At 44.5% G+C, this 24,659-nt stretch overlaps 1 protein-coding gene across 4 annotated transcripts in view; it reads right to left on the minus strand.

Moving 5' to 3' along the window:
• ccdc88aa (coiled-coil domain containing 88Aa) overlaps nucleotides 1-24,659 on the minus strand; it is a 42,138-nt gene that overhangs the window by 13,016 nt on the left and 4,463 nt on the right. For all 4 annotated transcript variants that reach the window (XM_034239304.1, XM_034239302.1, XM_034239303.1 and 1 more), the window contains exons 4-15: nucleotides 15,328-15,397; nucleotides 14,209-14,267; nucleotides 14,031-14,114; nucleotides 12,597-12,737; nucleotides 12,271-12,446; nucleotides 5,024-5,105; nucleotides 4,204-4,362; nucleotides 3,947-4,093; nucleotides 3,695-3,839; nucleotides 1,697-2,326; nucleotides 691-896; nucleotides 407-601 (exon numbers count right to left, since the gene is read on the minus strand). In XM_034239304.1, the coding sequence (XP_034095195.1) occupies nucleotides 407-601; nucleotides 691-896; nucleotides 1,697-2,326; nucleotides 3,695-3,839; nucleotides 3,947-4,093; nucleotides 4,204-4,362; nucleotides 5,024-5,105; nucleotides 12,271-12,446; nucleotides 12,597-12,737; nucleotides 14,031-14,114; nucleotides 14,209-14,267; nucleotides 15,328-15,397 (2,094 nt within the window). The remainder of the gene's footprint in view (nucleotides 1-406; nucleotides 602-690; nucleotides 897-1,696; nucleotides 2,327-3,694; nucleotides 3,840-3,946; nucleotides 4,094-4,203; nucleotides 4,363-5,023; nucleotides 5,106-12,270; nucleotides 12,447-12,596; nucleotides 12,738-14,030; nucleotides 14,115-14,208; nucleotides 14,268-15,327; nucleotides 15,398-24,659) is intronic.

Genomic DNA, 24,659 nt, shown 5'->3' on the forward strand with positions numbered 1-24,659 from the left:
AACATTGTTTTTCGATAATTTGTGAGCTTTTTTTCTGTAAATGTACGACTTTTATCTTGAATTATATCCAAGTAAAAAGAATATTAAAGTTTTATCTTTCTTGAATTTACAACTTAAATATGGAAAATTCAATACGTTTTTGGGAATATTATCCCCTTCCACATTTCAGTAAATTCACCTAAAAAACCCTATTACATCTCTTAGTAATTCCCAGGCCAAGTAACATTTTTTTAAAGGAGCTGTTTTAAAAAATTGCACACAAAAAAAGAGTGACTTTAAGATAAGAGAATATTCCTCCTTCTCCTGTTGAAAAACAGTGCTTTATCGGTGAAATGTCCTGGGAGGTCCGGTTAGATTATCTATTCAGTCAGCGTAAACTGGACAGCACAGACTTCCTCCCCCTCACCTCTCTGAGGGTATCCAGGGTCCTCTGGTCGATAGCAGCTTGCTTGCTCAGTTCTCTGTTGTCTCTCTCCAGGCCTTTCACCCTCTCAGCAGTCTCCCTTAACTCCTCCACCTCTTTTGCAACAAAACGCATCTCCCTTTCCAGGCTGGCCATACAGACGTTGCTGCTGTCTAAGTTGGCTTCCAGGATTTCAGCCTTAGACAGAGGAAGGTAGAACAGTGGCAAGTTATTTAAGGGCTAAGTACGTTTTTCAAAAATGTCCTTAGAAAAACAAGCCTACCCACCTGTTGGCGGAGACGTCGGTTATCCTTCTCCAGTTGCCTCTTCTCCCTCTCCAGGACTGTGGTCTCTTGCTCCAGGCTTTGCTTCTCTGCTTCCAGTTGCTCCAGGCGTCGCGCAGAGATCCGAAGTTCCTCTAAAGTGGCCTGCAGACTGTGGTTCTCCGCCTCCAGCTCCTGAACCTCTGCCTCCAGGCGCTGAACTTTACGGTCTAAAGAGATGTAGGGGGGCGGAAGAATGAAACGTTATAGTATCTGAGGTTTCCTTCACCCAACTCTTCTATTTTCTCTCACATGCCTCCACGGTGAACATAGCATCAAAAACATTTACAAAAGTCTTGATGAAGTAGTACAATTCAAGTCCCATTTAGCCATTCATATACTTCAATAACACATGCCTTTTCACTTAAACCTTAAAATATTATAGATGTTGTTATCATCTAGAAAGTGTGAGAATGTTTAAGCTGACGTGGTCTATAAAGGGGCCCTATTATGCACATTTTCAGCTTCATATTTGTATTTAGTGCCTCTACTGTGACATGTTTACATGCTTTAACGTTCAATAAGCTTTTATTTTTCTCATACTGCCTGTGCTGCAGCACATCTTTTCACCCTCTGTCTGAAACCAGAGCCCAGTCTACTCTGATTGGTTAGCTGGCCGGATGTCCCGTCCCTTAGCAAGTCACGTACAATGTTTTGAAATGCTAGCCAATAATAGCACGTGTTACATAGTGATGTCATGTCATGGAAGTAAAAAAAAGGAGTTCAGGCAGGGAGGGACGTGTGTGGGAGAGAACGTTGGGATTTTAACCTCGCAGACCATTTACATGCAAAAAGGGGTAACCCTTTTTTTCATTTTGCTCTTGTTAACGCAGATCTTATTTACTTCAATTCGATTTTTCTTAGCTTTTAGATTCATAGTTGACTTTGGTGGCTCTCAAGAAAAAAGTTTTCTTCAGGAATATATAAGGGTAGGTTTTCCTTTAATGTGGCTTTGCTCCACACAACCTACCGGTGTTATCGAGGGAAGTCTGTAGATGCAGGTTCACTGTGTCCAGGGCCCTGCACTTGGCCTCCAGCCGCTGTGTGTGCTTGCTGGCGTAGGAGGAGCGTGTTGGCAGACCTGTGAGGATGCTGTCGTGGCAGGGACTGCTGCTCTTTGAGCCAGGGGAGCAGTCACGTGATCCAACAAAACAATGGAGCCTGTTGTGATGGTTTTCTAAGTCCTCCATCAGTTCTTTGAAATTATCTCCATCGTCTCCATCCTCTAGCTGTCCTTTCTCCTGAACATGGAGGTCTGGATTATCTGTGAGGACGATCTGACTCTGGACCTCGTCCAGATCTTCAGTGACGAGTTGCTGATGGCAGTTTGAACCTCCATTCAGCGTCTGCCGTGTTACTGTGCTGAATGGGATTACATTAGTGCGGTTTTGGATATTTGAGCAGGTGGTCTGCAGCTCCCTGGGTTCATCTGTTGATGAGGTGCAGTTGTTGGTGCTACAAACCAGCTGGCGACCATGTTTGTTAATCGAGGCAGCTCTGAGTTCCTCGATGATCCTTAAGAGACTTTGGTTCTCCTTCTCCAGCTTCAGCATGCGACTGCACGTCCTCTCACTCACCTCCTCGCTCAGAGTCTGCTGGCCTTTACACAAACACATGGTGGCAATTAACTGAAGGACAAGAGGACTCGCTGTAGACATTAAAAAATGCCTTTAGGCTTTTTTTAGACAGAGTTAGACACACTCGTGGATAACTTTATTATGTCTGCAGTTTCAATGTTTGTTGAGTCTTGTTTTGTTCAATTAGCCAGTACCAGAATGTTTAAAGTGTTTAAAGGGACACCAACAATCTTAAATACTTATTTTTCCATATACATGTAGAGCTACATATACTGTACATTTATAATATTGTTTGGTGGGAGTTTCTGAGAGCTGGAGATAACGTCGACAGAGATGTCTGCCTTCTTTCCAATATAATGGAAGTAGATTCTGTTGCCCAATGCACCAACAATCATGGAGGAACTCTTTTTTTTCTTGACCTGCCAACACTAATAATACAAAGATTGAAGTGTGCCTCTACTCATGTACAAGAGGCTGTTGACATTGCAAGAGTTACACATTAATGGCCGATATCTCCAACACTTGGAAACTCAAACTAAGACCATGTTTGGTCAAACATCTCCTGAATGTGCCTATACTCTAGGACACATGTGTCAAACTCAAGGCCCGTGGGCCAAATCAGGCCCTTGGTGGATTTAATTTCGGCCCGCAGGATAATTTTTAATTACTATTAGATCTGGCCCACCGGTATTTTGCACGCACACCTTCACTCAATCCTGAGGGTTTCCTCAGCTCAGAGCCTGACCCCAAACATTGATGACCTTGCACCCAAGATGAGATGCCAAGTATCTGGCTCGAACTAGCATCACAGAGCAGCACACTGAGCTCAATGGATGTTTCCTTCTGCACTTTTGTTCTCACGGCATGTTTGCTTTTTTCTTGGAGCGAAATGGTTTTTTTGAAGCTGTTGGTGGCCTCTGGAAAAATGTACTCATAAGAAATGACTCTGGAAAAGCTGCAGATAGAGCCATAAGAAATGAATGCAACTGATGATTTAATGTTTAATGTTGTTTTTATAGGCAATCATTTAAGCTTTGTTGGTTCCAGGTTTAATATGTGCAATAAATTCATTTCAATAAGTTCTGCAATAAACATTGAACTAGTCCGGACCTCGACTAGTACCCATTTTTTTATTTTGGCCCACTGTGTATTTGAGTTTGACACCCCTGCTCTAGGAGGTCATGTTTCAGCAGACATTCAAACTGACTGCAGAACAATGGAATGCTGAAACATAAAATAAACTGTTTTAATTCAGAGAAAAAAACATCTCTAAAGCAGAAAAAAAGTGCTGACAGTATTATAGTAACTATTTCCCTACTTACCCCACCATTCCGATCATCCCAGCCATTCATTATCCCATTACTTGATCTTACTGTATAGCCATCTCTTACCCTGGGAGTTCTCAGTGGTCTTTGAGAGCTGCTCTAACTCCCAGCCCAGGTGCTGCGACTCCTCCATGCTCCTCCTTTGAGCCAAATACAGAGCCAGGTTCTCCTCCTGCAGCTCCTCGATGCGCCTTCGATCTGCCTCCCGCTCCTGGAGTGGAGACACAAAGTATCAGCAGAGGACAACAGATTCTTCACAGCTGCAGGAAAGGAACTGAGGGATCTAATGTTGAGTTTCCCTTTATTGAGCAGTCTGACCTGTTCCATGTCGTGGACCGTGGCCTTCAGCAGCAGACCGTGCTTCTCCAGCTGGTGGATTTGATCGGAGCGTGCCCTCCAGCCTTCCAACTGATCCTCCAACACCTCTTTGGTCTCCTGTAGCACCCTGTTGTCCTCCTTTAGCTCCTGAAATGCAAAAAACCAACAGATTCATCAATACGTGATTGTTGCATTCAGTGATTCCTAATTTCAGGTCTTAAAATGCACTGGTAAATCATGTCTAAGACTGCATCTACCTCCACTTTGGCCTTGTAGAACTCTATCTTGTGAAGTTGCTCCCTGTAGCGTCCCACTTCACTCTCCAGCTTGTCTGCCTTCATGGCTCTCTCTCTCAGGGCGTCCAGCTCGTCTCGGTAGGTGCGGGCTGCGCGGGCGTCTACAAGCAGCTGGGAGTTCTGGTCAAAGTTGAGACAGAGGTTTATAGCAGAAACTGGAGTTTTGCATCATTCTTGAAAATGTATCTCAGCGGTTTCATGTCAGTGTCAGTTTGTTAAATGATATGTATTTCAAAGTCCCATATTGTATCAAATAAGATTTTGATTTTTAAGCATATGCAGGTGTTATATAAATACTGTGAAAGTATCAATACCTTCAATCCATGAATAAATGCGCCCGGATTAATTTGGAAGCGGTGCCTTTTAATGAGGTGTCAGGTATTTTTTTTTTAAAGTCACAACTATACTATATACTGTATAATTAGAATGTGCCATACAGTGCAGATACAGTGATTCCCCGTGTGCAATGACAGCGCAGATTTTAAAGAGTGACAGGCGCTAAACTGACATTTCAGACGGAGGGCAAATACAGATACAGTTAGTTCAGACAGGGGACATTATATGTCTCCCATACTAACATGTACAGGCACAAGGCTTAAAAAGGGAATACATTTTGCAATTTCCTGATCAGACAAATCCATAGGAGCTTTGTTTGTATCTGTGTGTCTAAGAGTGGTGTGCATTCATCTGTGTAATCTGCAGAGCGGTCAGGAGGTTACTGTGTGTCATCATCAGAAGGAGCTCTAATTTCCTTCTTTTCTAGTCTTTTCAGTCTTCAAACCTCCAGCTGGATCCTCTTCAGCTCTGTCTCCATGTTCTCCAGCTCGTGACTGCAGTCCAGCATCTGCTCACTCTTCTCCTCTCTGGTGGGGTCAGATGAGCGGTGAGGAAAGACAAACAATGGCTGGTTAGTGAGTGTGGTCTACCTACTACTTTTTCAGTGCATATATTCAAATGGCTCATTTGATCAAACACAAAAGGACAAATTCAAATGCTTGGTAATTCTACACCTTAAGGGGATATGGTTGCAAACGTTGTTACAAACTTGCATTGCACAATACTAGATTTGATTTCAACTGGGACTGCACAATTAATCTGAATTTTATTGAAATCGCAATATAGAATAGTGTAATATCCAAAGTAAATATTTGGTAAAGGCCAAATATGTGAAAAAATCATTCTGAATGTAGTATCTAGCTTCTGCAGAGAAGTCCAAGACAACAAACAGTTTACAACAAACTATATGAAAAAGTCTTGTTTGTTACAGATCCCCTTAGAAAAATCACAAAATGATTATTTTAATATATTTTTCATTTATAATGTGAATGACATTTTATAAATGATAATTTCCTCTATTATCCCCAATCATATCGCCACTGTCGCAATAATTGCAATTAGGTTTTTTTAAAATCATGCAAATTAAATCAAAATCAAAATCAAATCATGCAACTTAAAGCTCGTCGAACTATATTTCATTTTATTTCCCACAAGTTGAAAACAGATACATGTTGGAAGAGCTAAAGCAGGCTCTGATGAACACACAGTATGCACATGAAAGAGCTGTTAAAGGCCAGGGCTATACGTGATGCTTTAAGTGACATTGTGTTTGCTCAGTAAGTGAATCTGAGCGTCTAAGCAAGAGAGCACAATACAGCCTGCAAGATGGGACCGAGAGCAATGATGGAACTGAGGTCTTGATCGGATCAGGGTTAGTGTGTGTGTGTGTGTGTGTGTGTGTGTGTGTGTGTGTGTGTGTGTGTGTGTGTGTGTGTGTGTGTGTGTGTGTGTGTGTGTGTGTGTGTGTGTGTGTGTGTGTGTGTGTGTGTGTGTGTGTGTGTGCGCGTGTAGTATCGGCTGAATTGCAGATCCAATGTGGGTCAGTGGTGGTGAGCAGCCTAAATGCCAAGCTGGCCATAATGTGGGCCAAACTCCCAGGGGCATCGCTTATCCTGTAGTATCTCTCTGGCTCTCATTCACTCTCTATTGGCAGTTCCACAGAGGACAGGCTACACTCTATACCAGGGGTAGGCAAGTAAGTTTGGCCGTGGGCCAATTTTTTGCTGAGCCGCAAGATGGCGGGCCAGAACATAATCAAAGCCTAATTCAAGGAATTGATTTTGGTAAGAGGGCGCAGCGCCCCTGTTCAGAAAAAACTCTGATATCGCTGATAAGCCTCCCCATCAACACTCTGATGCGCAGTCAGATCCGCTGATTGGTTCACTGATTATATAGGCGCCCAATCCAGAGCCTGTGGCTAGACCCGCCCAGGCTCGTCCTCTCTAGCCCCATTTCAGTCCCAAAGCCAGGGCTATTATCTGTATTTTAACAGACTTATCTTTTAAATTGAGGTGTATTTATTGTTCTCTTCAAAGTGTATTTTTCTCTGAAATTGTAGGGAGGATGGTCCTCCCTTTCCTCAATGGACGAGCCTCCACTGAGTAAAGTAGAGTTATTAACTAGGTAGCAGTGTTATTTAACATTAACATTTTTGGCATTTATTTGAGTGTTTGCCCACATTTGAGAGGCTTGAGGGACAACTGGAATCCTTTTTCCTTTTCTTTATTTCAACTTTTCAAGGACACATTAGGATTCTTTCAGGTTGAAAACCTTTAAAAAATACCAAAGGACAAAATAAATCAATTACAGCAGTTTTGCTTTGCAATTTAATATATTATAACCTAAATTAATCAGTAACCAAGTATTTTACTCAAACTCAATGTATTTAATAGTTAAATAAGTACTTTGAATTGAACCTGGTTCCCCCAACCACACATGTTTGCCATATGTGACCCGCTCTATCGAAATCAGTCGGAAAGTCGGCACGGCTCATTTCAAAATAAACGTGGGGATTTGCGTAAAAAAATAGTTTTTCGGGATCGGGGTGTTTTGTTTGATTTTAAATAAACAAAGTCTTGGCTTTCAGAATATGACATTTTTATTTCCAAAATCACACGATAAATACATGTTTGAAGCAGTGCTGGAATTGGGCCGGTACTCACCGGTAAGCAGTACCGGCACTTCTGGTTCTGACCCATGGAGTACCGGCACTTCTTGCTTAGTACCGGCATGCTGGCGGTACTCCGGTACTCATGCACCGTGCCAGTACTCAACACTCTCCCGCCGTTCTTATTATACATCCATATATATATATACAGCGCCCGGTACTCAGTAGATGCGTCATGAGGTGCCGAACGGACATTCTCATCGCTCTAACCGCTAGAGTTTCACAGCGGCTGTCAGCTGTTTACTCCTGTCATTCAAACAGAACGTGCTGGAGAGGGGGCGGGGCTTATCTTCTCCATGTAAATACTGTGGTGGAAACGACTATGTCAAAATTAACCTATTTGACCGTGATTTAATAGTAATACACGTTTCAAAATAATAATAATAATAATGCCGAAGTAACAACATACTGAAAACTGTTAGTAAAACCATGTTTTAATGCTTTACCATTTACATACCTAGATGCACGTGTGTTGTGTTTATGCAGTGCAACTCCCACCCAGTGGGTGGCTATGTAGAGTGATAGAACAGAGCAGGCACGCCCCCGAGAGAAGGAAAGCAAGTCACGTCACAAATTAGCATTTCTAAAATGTTAGCGTGGATTAATAAAAGTGCAAAAAGACAGCGGTTGTCGCCGGAAGAAACTTCAAATACAGAGAATGCTGTGCCTGTGTTGGAAATTGTGTCTGATGGGGAGCTTTCTTTGGTTGATCCTCCTGCTCCAAGTTCTAGTGCATTAGCATTAGCACTAGCTCCGCCGCCTCCTCCAGAGCCTCTAACGTTAGCTGCTGCTGGCGCAACTGCCACCACCAACACCGGGCAAAGCGATGCACCTGACTGCTGGACAACGGACCAGGTGCAATATTTTTGCAAGACCAATGCATGGCTCCTTCTTAAAGATAAGAAGCTAGGATGTCGGATATGCAGAGATGTCAAATCTTTGGGAATACACACTGGACAAGGACTGAAACTGTCAACTGAATGGGGTGAGTGTGCAGTGTCTCATTTCGGTGTTGACAAGGGCAAACAACAAGCTAGCCTGAGAAAAAAAATCAAAGAACATAAAGAATCACAAGCCCATGTAAAAGCTGCTGACATCCTTACATCTGCTTCACGTGAAACTATTCAACATCAAGTGCAGTCTATACATAAATCTGAATTAGACACCACTATCAGAGTTTTTCGAACGGCATATAAAATTGGCAAACATAGCCGGCCATTCACAGACATGCCAATTGATTTGAATGTACAGAAACTGAATGGGCTGAACGTGGGCAGGGTTTTGCACTCCAATAAAACCTGTGGCGAAATCATCTACCACATAGCTCATGAGCTGAAGAAAAAAATGGCAAAAGACATTACAGAAAACCAAAGAAAACTCTGTGTTTTGGTCGATGAATCTACCACTATTAGTGGTAAAACGGTGCTTGTTGTGTGTCTACACTCAGCATTAGCTGATGCTGAGCCCGAAACGTTTTTTTGGGAGCTGATCGAGTTGGATGGAACAACGGCTGATGACATCACAAAGGCGTTAATGGAGTGTCTTGGAAGAGATTTTAACGAGGACTTTTTAGGTCAGTGTTTCGTTTCTTTTGCATGTGATGGGGCTTCAGTCATGCTAGGGAAGAGAACAGGCGTTGCTACCCAGTTGTGTAGTAAATTCCCAAGCCTGTTTGTGTGGCACTGCTCCAATCATCGTCTAGAGCTGGCAGTTGGGGATGTGGTCAAGGAGGTCTCAGGGCTCAATCATTTCCAGATCTTTTTTGACAAACTCTATTCCTTGTTCCATGCCTCCCCCAAAAATCAGAGGCAGTTAGCGCAGTGTGCGCAAGCAGTCGGACAGCGTCTCCTGGTGATAGGGCGTGTTTTGTCCATCCGCTGGGTGGCTTCAAGTGAAAGGAGCGTCAGAGCAGTCTGGGAAAACTACAGAGTGCTTCATGATCACTTCACAAATGCTGCAAACGACACAAGCAGGGATTCCAGAGACAGAGCAAAGTACAAGGGCCTGGATGATGTGCTCACATCTGCAACGTTTGTCAGCAATCTGGGACTGATGTACGATGCGCTCACAGAGCTCAGCGACCTCTCTCGGCAACTCCAAAAAAGAGAGATGACACTGCCTACAGCAGATAGGCTCTTAACTCGAGAAATACGAGTTTTTGAATCCATGGTCACCATGCCTGGCCCACACATGACTACAGTTCATACAGCTCTAGCTGAGAAGTCCTTCAAGGGTGTTGCCCTGCGTGAGAATGGCAGACTTGTACAGATTCATGCAGGTCAGTTTTTCCGCAGTATGGTAGAGAATCTGAGACACAGAATGACTTCCACAACCTCCTCTCATGTCAGCACAAGAGAAATCCCAATACATGGCCGGGAGGCCCGGGACAATCAGCTAATCCAGGACATGAAAGTTATCCATCCTGGAAGTTGGCCTGAAGAGGAGTTAGACGTACAGTATGGGGACGTAGAGGTGCTACGTTTGTGCGAAGTGCTGAAAGTGGACAGAAGAGAGACTGTTCAGGGCTTTCGCAAATACAAGGAAACCAGGGCATCCCGTACACCTGCTGCCATGGAGCCTCTACTGAAAGCAGTCCGAACCATCGCTGTCTCCACTAGTGAGTGTGAGCGGGCATTCAGCTGCATGAACGATATCCTTACTGCAAAAAGGAATGCTCTCTCTGTCAGCCGACTGTCCAGCCTGGTTTTCATTAAATGTAATGGACCATCACTAGGACAGTTCAATCCGGAACAGTATGTGAGGTCCTGGCTGGCAAAGGGAAGGAGAAGTGCTGATGAAAGAGCCTGTCCAGCTCCAGCCCCTGATACTGATGTCCCCAAGGCCTTCTGGAGCCTTTTCTAACAATGTGAAGTATATTGCAAAGCAGCTCACCCAGTGAGAAGACTTTTGGCATAATGTGCCGATTTGTACAGATCCTGGAGATAGAAGGACTTCAGACCAACCAGGGAGTTATCTGATCAGCTTGGTGTTCAATGTAACTCTTTACCATGGCTCAGACTTTGTTACTTGCAGTTACAGTTTCTCATTTTAGATTGTGCAAATTTTGCATTTGTTTTTACATGTTCTTTGTTCATGCTCTTTATCATTTTTCTGAGTTGGAAAGTTAGATTGCATCATAGTTTACTTTATACATATTTGTATTCTTCAGTGGTGAAGTATATTGCAAAGCAGCTCAGCCATGTGAGAAGACTTTTGGCACTGTTTCGTTTTTCGTTTTCTGAGTTGGAAAGTTAGATTGCATTCAAAATGTACAGAAATACTTAATTTTGTTAAAGCTTTTTATAAAAAATGCTTCTGACCAGAGCTTTGTTTCCTTGTCATTAATGTTGAACACCACCAGAGGGGCTCTCACCTGAAAGGTCTCTGCTTCATGTGTCTTCAGCAGAAGATCTAGACTTTGATTGCTATATTTTCAGTTAATATTGACCTTACTGAGCTTTAGCCATATCCGCTGCCTATCATAAAAAATGTTAAGTACAGTGAACCTTTCTAAAATATACAGTAGTAAAGAGACAAACCCACCAGCATTATAGTAGCCAAATTCTTGTTTGTGGGCTGTATATATAAAATTGACTTGAAAAAGTTGCTGATTTTAGAGTACTGGCACCTTTTTCATTCCAATTCAAGCACTGGTTTGAAGCTTGTAAAGGGAAGATGACAGCTCTCCCTCGCCACTCTGCTCTTCCACAGCGCCGCTTCCCCTCCCTCCGCTGACATTATGAATGTAAGCGGATATGTCGGGACATAATTTATTTTACAGGACAAATTTGAAACTTACCGGTCATGTTTCAATAATAATAATAAGAATTGTGTTGCAGAGTTTCCGTTAGCAGGTAATCACCGGACTAGGACCGGATATGCTGATGTTTAAAACTCAGTTAATGGGGCTCATTTTTATATTGCTTCAGTTTATAATCGTTACAGATCAACAAATTCAGATTCATTTTTCAATAAATGATTCCACAAACAACATAATTATTACATTCAAACAAACTACTTGTAGTAGATGAAGTACATTATTCAAAAGTTTACATTAACTTTGAATAATAACACGGGAGAAACGGATGCTCTCTTTTCCCCTCTCCCTCCCTCTCTCTCCTGACAGCCCGTCAGTTTCTCATGCAGCTCGCTAAACAGTAGGCGGGGCTTCAGGTGATCATGCAGAGCTGCGTGTCTCCATCAGACTCAGCAGCTGATCTGATCTCTCTCTCGGTCCGGTTACACTTCACTCGCGTTTATGTCCATATCGATCAGATCCAGCTCTCCTGATCGGCCTTTATAGAGAGCACCGATCAAACTATTAAGAGTGAATATCGGCCGATAATGACCGGCGGCCGATAATGACCGGCGGCCGATCGATCGGCGGCTAACGGAAACCCTGATGCGTCAGTCCTATGTTGTAAAAAAAAAAAAAAAATGTAAATAATATTTTATTTTTGATTCTCAAAATTACGGGCCAAATATTATTGCTGGCGGGCCAACAATGGCCCGCGGGCCGCCTGTTGCCGACCCATGCTCTATATACCATCATCCATCCTGTGGTAAAACTCAGACTGTACCCAGAAACAATCACTTACTGTAGGATTTGAAAACTTCTACCAGCAAATATTTATGATTTCATCCAATACGCCTTGTATTTAGATCTCAGAATAACAGCTTTCCTATTCATTGGCATGTTTGCTGTTAAATGGCTTTTTATTCTCGTGGTATTGTTAACTATATGTTAAACTGTTAGTTTATAAGGGCAATTTTAGCAAGAATTAAGACTTTATTTTCAGAGATGTATAATCTCAAATCTGTAAATTCCCCACTTTGATCTCACTTTTTTTTTTTTGGTATGGTCTTTTTATTCTTTTAATTTTTTTTATTTGTTATCTCTTAGAAGATTACCCCTGCTCAGTAATTTTACTTTTAATCCAACTCCTATAATACACTTTTTTGTTATTTCTTGTTTAACCTTATTGTTTATTTTTTGTAAATAATAACAATTGTTTTTTACTCACAGTTCTTGTCTAAATCGTCTGATCTTGGCCTTGGAGTCGGCCAGCTCCACCGCCAGGTGTTGCTGAGTCCCCGCATGCTGCTGCATGCTGGGAGAGTAGCTCCCTGAATGTGGGCTGGAGGGGCTATTGAGCAAGCTAAAAACTCCTTCCTTTTCCTGCATCAGCTCTGCTATAGTCTGCGAAAAGGACAGGTTACAGATTAGCTTTAACATAATGACTCAATACCACATTTTTTACGTACAAAAGCTCACCACCAAGCACACTTTGCAACACCTTTATACCCAAAATACAACATCTAAGCAATCATGAATGACTATGAAATCTACCTCTAGATGGTTGTCCCTCTGGTCCAGCACATGTCGCAGGTGAGCGGCCATGTTTCTTGCTACGACCTCCAGCTCATCCGGATGCACCTCGCTGGACTCCAGCCACTGCAGATCCACCACGTTCTCCTGACTGAGGGTCAACTGGTCAACATGGAAAGGGACAGTCAGGGGTAGCAGGGAAAACAGCTAATATAATATAAAAACAATATAAAATGATCCTCAATATGCAGCTCCACAATAACTTAGACATTTAATTCAATCCTTTCCGAAAAAATCCTTACCACTTCTACCTAACATTTATTTTACTCCAATAACATCACTGCTGGCCAGGAAAACCAACCGTGTCCATAATATTTATTTGCAGGGTATATAAAAACCCAAAAAACTGTCGCTGCAACTGCGTAAAAATGTAATCAGATAATTGTTGAATAAAAATGTAAACTGGGCTGTGTATAGTATTAGATTTTTTGTAATCCCACTAAATAATCCCAGTTACACGTAATCTGTTATTACCCAAGCCTGTTTATTTGACACTTGAGGGGTTAGAGTTCATATGGTGAGGGATTCCATGAGCGGTATGGGCCGGCCTGTGCCTTTACCTTGGACTTCTAATAGAACTGCTCGGGTCTTGATAGATTGAGTGGGGAAATTCATGAGATCTTTCTAGAGGGTTATCAAGAATAACTTTTATCCAATGACCTTTCCCCTCTCTGTCTGTGTCTGTGTATTCTCTTGTTCCGATTAACCCAGCCAAATCTTTTTTCTTGTTTTGTATCTATATCTACGCCGGGATCCGGAGTCGAGGCTGATCCTCTTGCTGTAGTCCTGTGTCTTGGATCCTCTATCCCGAGTTCTGGATTAAGTCGTGGACTTCGGGTCGTGGCTGAACCTGTCTCTGCGGTCCTGCCTTGAGTCTCGTCATGCTGCTTCCCTGATGGCTTCCACAGGATTGTAGCTGACATCCTCGTGGATTCATCTTCTTATTACAGACACATGCATTTCCTAACATTCGGTCTATATGCTGTAAAATGTATTATCTCTTCGATTTACACACGGCATCTATTGCACGTCTGTCCGTCCTGGGAGAGGGATCCCTCCTCTGTTGCTCTCCCTGAGGTTTCTCCCATTGTTTCCCTTAAACTGTGGGTTTTCTCTGGAAGTTTCTCCTTATACGATGTGAGGGTCTAAGGATAGAGGGTGTCGTTTTTCTCATACTGATATTCTGAACAATCTGTGCTATTGTATTTGCTCTACTGTAGGCTATTTTTATTATATGTACAGCACTTTGGCTCGAGAAAATCGTTTATAAATGTGCTATATAAATAAAACTTGATTTGATTTGATTTGACAAGCACAACAATACACACATAGATTTCCTCTGTGACACAGCTGGGGCTTTTCAAAGCTCATGTCATATAAAGTCAGATTAGATACCTCCTGAATATGTGCAGCTATGGCAGCTCTCGTCTCAAAGTCAAGCGTCTGGATCCTCTCGATGTACTCCTCTTTTTTCTCACACTGAAAATCAAAACGTGAACAGATTTAGATCTCCACAGCTCATGCCGGCTATTTGAGGTTTCTTAATAGAACTGATCTCACAGTCAGAATTTACCTGGACAGCACATCCCAAGAGCAGCAGCAGAAGCTTCTTCATTTCCTCCAGACTTTGTTCTGTTGGGGATAAAAATGTCATTATCTGATAAAGAAGGTATCAGGTTAAAGTACTGAGGGCTGCTGGAATGGATTTACGTTGAATAGAGCGCTGGTGAATTTGGGTCACTACTCCCCAAAGCCCTGTCATCACTATGCAGTGTGGGTATCAGACTGATGGAGAGCCATTGAGTTAAAACTCTATTAGAACATGGATCAGAGATCTATAGCAGTCAGTCTGTGAGGAAATACTGTCAATGTTTTCACTGCGGAAGTCTTTTTGATGTGACCTCATTTTCATTGTTCACTAATTGAAAATAGTATTATCGTTTTTCTTATCGCAATTAACAATAACATTACTGCTACTAGTTCATTTGGTTTGATTAGCAGGGCTGTTTTAGGCCCCGCAACTTTTTTTAACACTATGAAATACAACATTTTCCATTAATATAATTTAAAATAACATTTCCCCATTGCTACAAACAAACAAGCAAATAAACAAATATCTAAATCAAATAAAAAGTAAGATATATATTTTTTTAAGTATTAAAAAACAATGCTCTTCCTGTTTTCAATTAATGTGCAAATTACACAAAATGTTGTTTATGATTTGCAATAGGTGCAAAGTAAAAAGAGACTGTATTGTCCACGGAATTAGATTCAATTGAACATCTTTTAAATATAAATCCTTTACATTAATATGATAGTTCCGCTCTAATATGTAAATTATCCTTTCAATTGATTTGTGCTTTGTCTGCAAACATTTTTTTATTACTCCAATAAATGTTGTGGCGTAAGCAAGCTGAGGTCTTTGTCATTTTGACTATATTGTTTTTCTAAATATAAGGGAACATATTGTCACTATGAGGACACATTGCTTGTTTGATAAACTCAGATTTTCTTATGCAACTTGTTCAGCCGTGACACTAAATCTATAATACGCAAGTCTTCATCTTAATGAAATCATGGGAAATCGATGGAGTGCATATTGAGTATGAGCAAACAGACTAATCAGGCTTCCAACCACATACTGACTCAGCAGCTCCACTAAAGAGAAGCGAGGAGGAATAAAAGAGCATACCACAGTAAGGAGTCCTCCCAAACAGCAACACGTTTGGCAAAGGAATCATGATTAACTGTCTCAGATTTTCCTGCAAAAAAAGAGGCAGAGAGGGAGATGGGAAGAGACAACAGGAAGATGAGGCACATTTTAGACCGAACAAAGGACACAACACTGAAGATTGCAGTAGAGCCAAATATCTTGAATGGACAGGAGCGTATGTATGTACAGCACATAGCAGCTGCCTGGACACATGTATAGAAACACAGCCAAGAAATGGAGGAGCGCTTTGAATGGGATGATGACGGAGCCAGTTTCTCTAAGTACTGCCTAGAATCAGCCTTTAAATGGCTTGCACTTGTGTTTTTGTGTACAGTATGTGTGCTGGTGGTGAATGTGTGCACTGTAACAGTGATTGCTAATAACTTCTGACGGGGAAAAGTGACCATGTAAAGTTCAGGAAATGACATCCATACCCATGAAAGCCACTGCAGACTGGAATCATTTAGTCTTTGATGGAATACAGTCCCACTGCCAACATTTCCCCAGTGACTGCCACTTTGACCCTTTAAGGAAAGTTCATCTGACTGGCCATGCATCTCCCATCAACCTCTCCTTTCATATAGTCATTATGGAGTATGGAGCTGTGAGAAAGTCTCAAGTCTCAGTCTCTTTAGGTAAGAGGAAACTCTGAATGAGAAACTTGTTTTGTAAAAAGGGTTTGGCACAGGCTAAGAAAGAACCCATAAACATTGGACCAGACCCGGGTCACAAGGCCGTCAGACAATATATTTTTCACTTTCGTTAACATTGCATGGTAAGGCATTTGGAGAGTGCCTTTCTAGTTACTAATGTAGAGCATACCAGTTGAATCTTCATTAAAGGGCCCATGTCATGCTTTTCCGGTTATTACCCGTCCCCTTGTGTGTTATGAAGGTTTTTCTGCATGTAAACGGTCTGCAGAGTCACAAACCCTCTAAGTACACCCGAGAGTAAAACTCTAAGGCAAGGCAAGGCAAGTTTATTTATATAGCACTTTTCAACACAAGGCAATTCAAAGTGCTTTACAAAAAATGAAAGACATTAAGAAAATGGCATTTAAAATCAGTCATTAAAAAGAAAAGCTAATAAAATAAACATTAAAAGAAAAAATACATGGATAAAAGTTACAGTGCAGTCTAAGATAGGAATAGTTCAATTAAAAGCAGCGACAAAAAGAAAAGTCTTCAGCCTGGATTTAAAAGTAGTCAGAGTTGCAGCGGACCTGCAGGTTTCTGGGAGTTTGTTCCAGATATTTGGAGCATAATAACTGAACGCTGCTTTACCATGTTTAGTTCTGACTCTGGGGACAGAAAGCTGACCAGTCCCTGAAGACCTGAGAGATCTGGATGGTTCATAATTTAGCAGTAGATCAGAAATGTATTTTGGGCCTAAACCATTCAAAGCTTTATAAACCCAGCAGCAGTATTTTGAAATCTATTCTTTGACACACAGGAAGCCAGTGTAAAGACTTCAGAACAGGAGTGATGTGATCCACTTTCTTAGTGTTAGTGAGGACTCAAGCAGCGGCGTTCTGAATCAGCTGCAGCTTCCTAATAGATTTTTTTAGTGAGACCTGTGAAGACACCATTGCAGTAGTCCAGTCGACTGAAGATAAAAGCATGGACAAGTTTTTCCAAATCCTGCTGTGACATTAGTCTTTTAATCCTAGATATATTCTTTAGGTGATAGGCTGATTTAGTAACTGTTTTAATGTGACTGTTGAAACTCAGGTCAGAGTCCATGACTACACCTAGATTTCTGGCTTTATCTGTTGTTTTGAACATTTATACGTTCTGCCTTGGCTCCAAAAACCATTACCTCAGTTTTATCGTTGTTTAATTGGAGAAAGTTCTGACACATCCAGTCATTGATTTGTTCAATGCAATTACTCAGTGTTTGAATTGAAGCATAGTCTCCTGGTGAAATTGTTACGTAAATTTGTGTGTCATCTATGGTAACTTATTTTGTTGTTTTTCATTATCTGAGCCAGTGGTAGCATGTAGATGTTAAAGAGAAGAGGCCCCAAGATGGAGCCTTGAGGAACCTCACATGTCATATTTGTCAACTCAGATGTGTATTTAACTATAGAAACAAAGTTGTTTCTGTCCTTTAAGTAGGATTCAAACCAATTTAGAACTGTTTCCGAAAGTCCCACCCAGTTTTCCAGTCGGTCTAGTAATATGCTGTGGTCAACAGTGTCAAACGCAGCACTGAGATCTAATAATACTAACACTGAAGTTCTGCCACTGTCTGTGTTTAAGTGGATGTCATTAAAGACCTTTACAAGAGCAGTCTCAGTGCTGTGGTTTGGACGAAAGCCTGACTGGAACACATCGAAACAGTTATTTAAATGCAAGAAATTACTCAACTGTTGAAAAACAACTTTTTCAATGATTTTACCTAGAAATGGGAGGTTTGATATGGGCCTGTAATTGTTCATTACTGAAGCATCTAGATTATTCTTTTTTAAGAGCGGTTTAATGACTGCAGTTTTCAGGGCCTGTGGAAAAATACCTGAGTGAAGAGATTTGTTTACTATATGAAGTAGATCTGAGGTCATGCAAGGCAAAACATCTTTGAAAAATCCTGTTGGAATAATATCAAGGCAGCAGGAGGAGGATTTCAGAAGTTGTATAATGTCCTCTAGGTTTTTATCATTAATCTGATGGAATTGTGTCATGGTGTTTGAATTGATGTTAAGTGGACACAGAGACAACACATTTGCTGTTCCTGATGCAGAGGCACTGACTGCTTGTCTGATCTTCTGAATTTTGTCAGTGAAAAAGGCAATATCATTGCACGCCCTGGTGGATAGAAATTCAGAGGCTACTGACACTGGGGGGTTAGTTAGTCTGTCGACGGTAGCAAACAAGGCACGTGCGTTGTTTTTGTTTTTGGTAATGATGTCAGAGAAGAACGATTGTCGTGCGTTTTTCAATTCCAAATTATAAAGGCCAAGTCTCTCTTTATAGATTTCAAAGTGAACCTGGAGATTTGTTTTTCGCCACCTGCGTTCAGCTTTTCGACGCTCTCTTTTTTCTGTTCTCACGGTCATGGCCTTTCTCCATGGAGATATTTTCTTGCCAGACACTTCCTTTACCTTAGTTGGAGCAATGGCATCTATAACATTTTTAATTTTTGAATTAAAATGATCTACTAGCTCATTTACTGAGATGTTAGCAGGGGCAAGTGTGGAAGAAAAATTCTGAGTAAACATTTCCCTAGTATTTTCAGTTAAATATCGCTTTGTGGTTACCTCTTTTTGAACATTTTTGTGAACAGAAATAGAGCTCTCAAAGAAAACACAGGAATGGTCAGAGAGTGCAACATCAGTCACCACAACCTTATAGATATTCAGACCCTTTGAGATAATTAAGTCCAGAGTGTGCCCCTTATTGTGCGTGGGCTCCGTCACATGCTGAGTCAGTCCATAGCTATCAAGAACACAAAACAGTTATTTTGCCCCTCTGTCCTGGGGGTTGTCAACGTGGATGTTAAAATCACCAACAATGACTAGACGGTCAAAGTCAATATACACTATAGACAGCAGTTCAGTAAAGTCATCAAAAAAGCTTGCACAGTATTTGGGTGGTCTATAGATATTTAGGAACAGAGCTCGAGAGGAGCATTTCAGCTCAAGGGCCACATATTCAAAAGAATCAAAGTTCCCATAAGATGTCTTCCTGCATTGAAGGGAATCATTGTGTCACGATCTGTCTGTGTTGTTGTTTTGTCTTGTCTTTGGGTTTCCTGTTTTATTTTGTAAATTGTTCACCCCCGTTTCCTGCTTGTTGCTTTCTGTCTGTTTTCCCTCCCTGATTACCCGATTGTGTTCACCTGGTGCCTCTGTGTTTTCTCCTACCTCCTCACCTGTCTCGTGTTTGTTTGATTAGTCCTGGGTGTATTTAAGTTCTGGTTTTTCCGTCTGTCTTTGTCGGTTCGTCTTGTGTTTTGACTTGGTCTGCGGTGAGTGTTCTGTTCTGTATTTGTTAATAGTTGAGCCTTGAAATAAAGGAGCTATTTTTTGTCACTTTAATCTGCATTTGGGTCCTGCTTCCTGCACAAACCGTGACAGAACGAACCGACCAGAAATGGACCCAGCAGATGATCCATTTGAGGTGGAGCTACAGCATTTTTCCTTTGGTTTGGCTTGCTGCTGTGATTAGTGGAGTGGAGCGTCCAGTGTTCGGCAGAGGGAGGCCGCTCTGGTAGAGGCGCACCGGTTGGCTATGGAGAAACCAGACTTGGTGAAGTTCTTGCCTGGCTGGATTTTGAACTTCCTTTGGGTGTGTGATTTCCAGCCTGCTGACTACAAACGTCTCGGTGTGGTCCGTCTGGAGTCAGCCAGTGCTTCTGCCCCAGTTCCTGCTCCTGTCCAGGAGTCGTATTCCGGAACTCGTCAGGCTTATGGAGGTCCACGGAGTATTTAGGAGGCTGCTAAGAGGAGTCGTCGCAAGGCCAGGCTAGCAGCCCGAGCCCCAGCAGCCATGGTTCCGTGCTCCAGTACCATCCCACATAGCCATGGTACCGTGCTCCAGTACCACCCCACACAGCCATGGATCCGTGTTCCGGTTCCTTGCCCAGCAGTCATGGTTCCGGCTCCAGTGCCGGCCCCAGCAGCCATGTTTCCGGCTCCAGAACCGGACCTTACAGCCATATTTCCGGCTTCAGAACCGGACCTTACAGCCATGTTTCCGGCTCCAGAACCGGACCATACAGCCATGTTTCCGGCTCCAGAACCGGCCCTTACAGCCATGTTTCCGGCTCCAGAACCGGCCCTTACAGCCATGTTTCCGGCTCCAGAACCGGCCCTTACAGCCATGTTTCCGGCTCCAGAACCGGACCTTACAGCCATGATTCTGGCTTCAATTCCGACCCCCGCAGCCATGGTTCCGGCCCCAGCAGCCATGGTTCCGGCTTCAGTACCGGCCCCGGAAGCCATGGGCTCGACTCCAGTTTCGGCTACAGGGCTGGCACCCCAGCCGACGCCAGCTCCCCGAGGCTTGTCGGCCTACCGGCCGACTCCAGCACCTCGTCTCCTGTTTGCTCTTCAGCCAACACCAGCTCCCCGAGTCTTGTCGGCCTACCGGCCGACTCCAGCACCTCGTCTCCTGTTTGCTCTTCAGCCAACACCAGCTCCCCGAGTCTTGTCGGCGTACCGGCCGACTCCAGCACCTCGTCTCCTGCTGGCTCCCCAGCCGACGCCAGCTCCCCGAGTCTTGTCGGCGTACCGGCCGACTCCAGCACCTCGTCTCCTGCTGGCTCCCCAGACGACGCCAGCTCCCCGTGTCCTGTCGGCGTACCGACCGACACAAGTTCCCTCTCAAGTCCCCTCTCAAGTTCCTACCCGAGTCCCCTCAAGTTCCTACCCGATCCCCTCTCCAGTTCCTACCCGAGTCCCCTCTCGAGTCCCCTTTCGAGTCTCCTCTCCAGTCCCCTCTCAGGTCCCCTCTCGAGTCACCTCTCAAGTTCCTACTCGAGTCCCCTCTCGAGTCCCCCCCCGAGTTCCCTCCTTTAGTCCCTCCTCTAGTCCCCTCTCTAGTCCCTCCTTTAGTCCCTCCTCTAGTCCCCTCTCTAGTCCCTCCTTTAGTCCCCTCTCTAGTCCCTCCTTTAGTCCCCTCTCGAGATCCCTTCTCTAGTTCCTCCTCTAGTCCCTCCTCCAGGTCCCTCCTTTAGTCCCTCCTTTAGTCCCTCCTCTAGTCCCTCCTTTAGTCCCTCTCTAGTCCCATCTCTGGTCCCCTCTCTAGTCCTTTCTCAAGTCTCTCCTCTAGTCTCTCCTCTAGTCCCATCTCCAGTCCCATCTCCAGTCCCTCCTTTAGTCCCATCTCAAGTACCCTCTCCAGTTTCCTCTCAAGTCCCCTCTCGAGTCACCTCTCGAGTTCCCTCTCAAATCCCTTCTCGAGTCCCCTCTCGAGTTCCCTTGCCAGTCCCAACTCAAGTCCCTACTGAAGTGCCGTTGGAGGGTCCGCTGGGGCTCCTGCCAACTCCATGTTCTGTCCCGTTGGGGGTTCCGCCGACTACTCTCCTGCCGGGGGTCCTGCCAATCCTATGTCCAGTCCTGTTGGAGGTCCCGCCGACTACTCTCCTGCCGGGGGTCCTGCCAATCCTATGTCCAGTCCTGTTGGAGGTCCCGCCATCTACTCTCCTGCCGGGGGTCCTGCCAGCTCCTTGTCCTGTCTCGTTGGAGGCCCCGCCGACTACTCTCCTGCCGGGGGTCCTGCCAACCCTTTGTCCTGTGCCGTTGGAGTCCCCGCCGACTACTCTCCTGCCGGGGGTCCTGCCAACCCTTTGTCCTGTCCCGTTGGAGGTCCCGCCGTCTACTCTCCTGCCGGGGGTCCTGCCAACCCTTTGTCCGGTCTCGTTGGGGGTCCCGCCGACTACTCTCCTGCCGGGGGTCCTGCCAACCCTTTGTCCTGTGCTGTTGGAGGCCCCGCCGACTACCCTCCTGCCGGGGGTCCTGCAAATCCCGTGTCCTGGTCCTCTTCCGTGGGGGATCCTGCAGAGGCTCTCACCAGCTCCGACACCGGGTCCTGCCCGGTCTCCGGCACTGTCCCGTCAGCGCCTTCCTGCCCGGCCTCCGGAGCTGTCTGGTCTTCACCCTCGAGCCCGGCCCTCGGAGAGCCGCAGTCTTCACCCTCGAGCCCGGCCCCCTGAGAGCCGCGGTCTTCGCCCTCGGGCCCGGTCCATTGACTCTTCCTGCCGTTGCCTTCGCCCTCGGGCCCGGCCCCCTGACTCTTCCTGCCGCTGCCTTCACCCCTCCATGGTCCCCATTTTGGACTCTGCCTTGCCCCCGGGCCGTCCGCCCGAGACCCCTTCCTGGTCCTCTGCCGTGCCCCTGGGCTCTCAGCCCAAGCCCGTCCTCCAGACCCCCTCCACCCACCCTGGTGGCTTAATGATGCGTCCCTCCTCCGGACCCCCTCCGGACCCCCTCCACCCACCCTGCTTAAGGTTTTGGACTTTTGTAGTTTTGTTTTGGGACGTCTGGGATCCGTCCCTTGAGGGGGGGGGGGTACTGTCACGATCTGTCTGTGTTGTTGTTTTGTCTTGTCTTTGGGTTTCCTGTTTTATTTTGTAAATTGTTCACCCCCGTTTCCTGCTTGTTGCTTTCTGTCTGTTTTCCCTCCCTGATTACCCGATTGTGTTCACCTGGTGCCTCTGTGTTTTCTCCTACCTCCTCACCTGTCTCGTGTTTGTTTGATTAGTCCTGGGTATATTTAAGTTCTGGTTTTTCTGTCTTTGTCGGTTCGTCTTGTGTTTTGACTTGGTCTGCGGTGAGTGTTCTGTATTTGTTAATAGTTGAGCCTTGAAATAAAGGAGCTATTTTTTGTCACTTTAATCTGCATTTGGGTCCTGCTTCCTGCACAAACCGTGACACATTGAACAGAATAGCAACTCCACCCCCTTTCTTATGCATTCTTTCCTGACTCATAAAACTAAAGTTGGGAGGGGTTGATTTGATAAGAACAGCTGCACTGTTATTTTTGTTCAATCCAAGTTTCTGTTAAAAACATAAAATCAAGATTGTGCTCAGTGATAAAATCATTGATTAAAAATGTTTTTCCTGCCAAAGACCTGACATTTAATAAAGCTAGTTTAAGTTTGTTAAACACACTATCAGTCATGTTTTTAGTAACAAGCTGTGGCTGACATGGAATCACTGCTAAATTAGATAAACTCACACAAACGTTTGAGCACTTCCTGTTTCTAAGCTGATTCACCGCTCTTAATCTATTACCTATCAACACAGATATCGGCAAAGCTATAGGCAGGAAGGGCCCCGGCATGTCCTGGAAAGAGTTGAGGGTGCCATACGCCCTTGAGCCTGGACCCAGCACATATCAGTAAGAGTTTGTTGCATTTTGTACACACACATCCTTATCAGGCTTCGGAGACTGCAGATGCTTTCTTGAAGGGTGGGGAGGTGGTTGACGTAGGCATGGTGATGGAGACGGGGGAGATGGTGCAGGGGTAGAGGACATGCTGCCAGGGCGGGGAGGTGGTTGACGTAGGCACAGTGATGAAGACGGTGGAGATGGTGCGCGTCTCTGCGGTGATTTTGGTGGGCGTCGTTGAGGAGCAGGGGTAAAGGACATGCTGCCAGCCCTGCGTATCGCCTTAGTTTGGTTATTGAACTCCAGGAAGGAATCGGTGCCAACCCTCTGTATCTCCTTCATGTGTTCAACCATCTCCAGGAGGGTGAAAGGGTGAACGGAGTATCCTCAAAGGCGTTGACAGGGGGGGGGGGGGGTGACGGGCAGTGGAGACTACTCCATGTGTCTCATAGGTCTCCCATAATCAGAACATTCCTCAGGCGGGTGCAATGATAATTCTTCAGGGTTTTCTGAGCGATGTGTTGTGTCTTTCTCCTGTTTTGATTCCTCTTGCCGCTTGTCCTTGGCAGAGGGAACAGATTGATGACGCAGGCAGTTGAATATGTTAGAGATAAACAATTTCACTCCTGACTTGTTCAGGCAAACTCCATTTGCCTTGAAAAGATGTCTGCGATCCCAGAAAAAGTTAAAATTGTCAATACAATGGACAGAATGGTCAGTACAGGCAGTTGAAAGCCAGGTGTTCAGTGCAAACAATCTGCTGAATCTCTCTGCTGAATCTCTCTAACACAGAAAAGACCTGTCTATGCTGTCCCAGAACGCCTCGTTGGAGATTTTTCTTTTTCCATTTTTTTCTTCCTGGTCTAAGTGACGTCACGATGACCAAATGGACCAATCTGTGGAGCTCCTCACACACACACACACTCACTCAGCCTTATCTTTTCTCAGGCTGTGAGTGTGTGGCGAACTGTGTGGCGAACAGCCTGGCTGTGAGTGTATGTGTGTGTGTGCTCAGGCTGAGTTCCGCGGTGTCTCGCTGTCTCGCAGACCCCACGCAGCAGCCAGGAAACGACACCAGTAATCCAGCTCACACTGTCCGCTCCTCGAGCCTCAAAGGGCGGAGCAGCGAGCCCCGCAACGTCCCGCCAACACGGCACCCAGACCCCACGCAGTCTGTTTGTCATTGCTGGTGTCATTTTCTGGTTGCTATCAAACGCCATTGTAAAACATAATCACTGATGTTCCGCTATAACGGTGGTGGACTCATCAGAACAGAGTGGGCGAGCTGACCAATCAGAGCACACTGGGCTCACAGGGAGGGGGGGAGGGGCAGGAGCTCCAACAAGCCGTTTAGGACAGAGAGTGAATGCACATACTATACAGAGATGCTGTATGAGAAACCAATGGGATTTTGGAACATTGAACAATGTAAATCTATTCTAGTAGACCTCAACAATGGAATTATGATCAGTAGAAATG

The sequence above is a fragment of the Gymnodraco acuticeps genome, unplaced genomic scaffold, assembly GCF_902827175.1.
Source record: "Gymnodraco acuticeps unplaced genomic scaffold, fGymAcu1.1, whole genome shotgun sequence".
NCBI classification, from domain to species: domain Eukaryota; kingdom Metazoa; phylum Chordata; class Actinopteri; order Perciformes; family Bathydraconidae; genus Gymnodraco; species Gymnodraco acuticeps.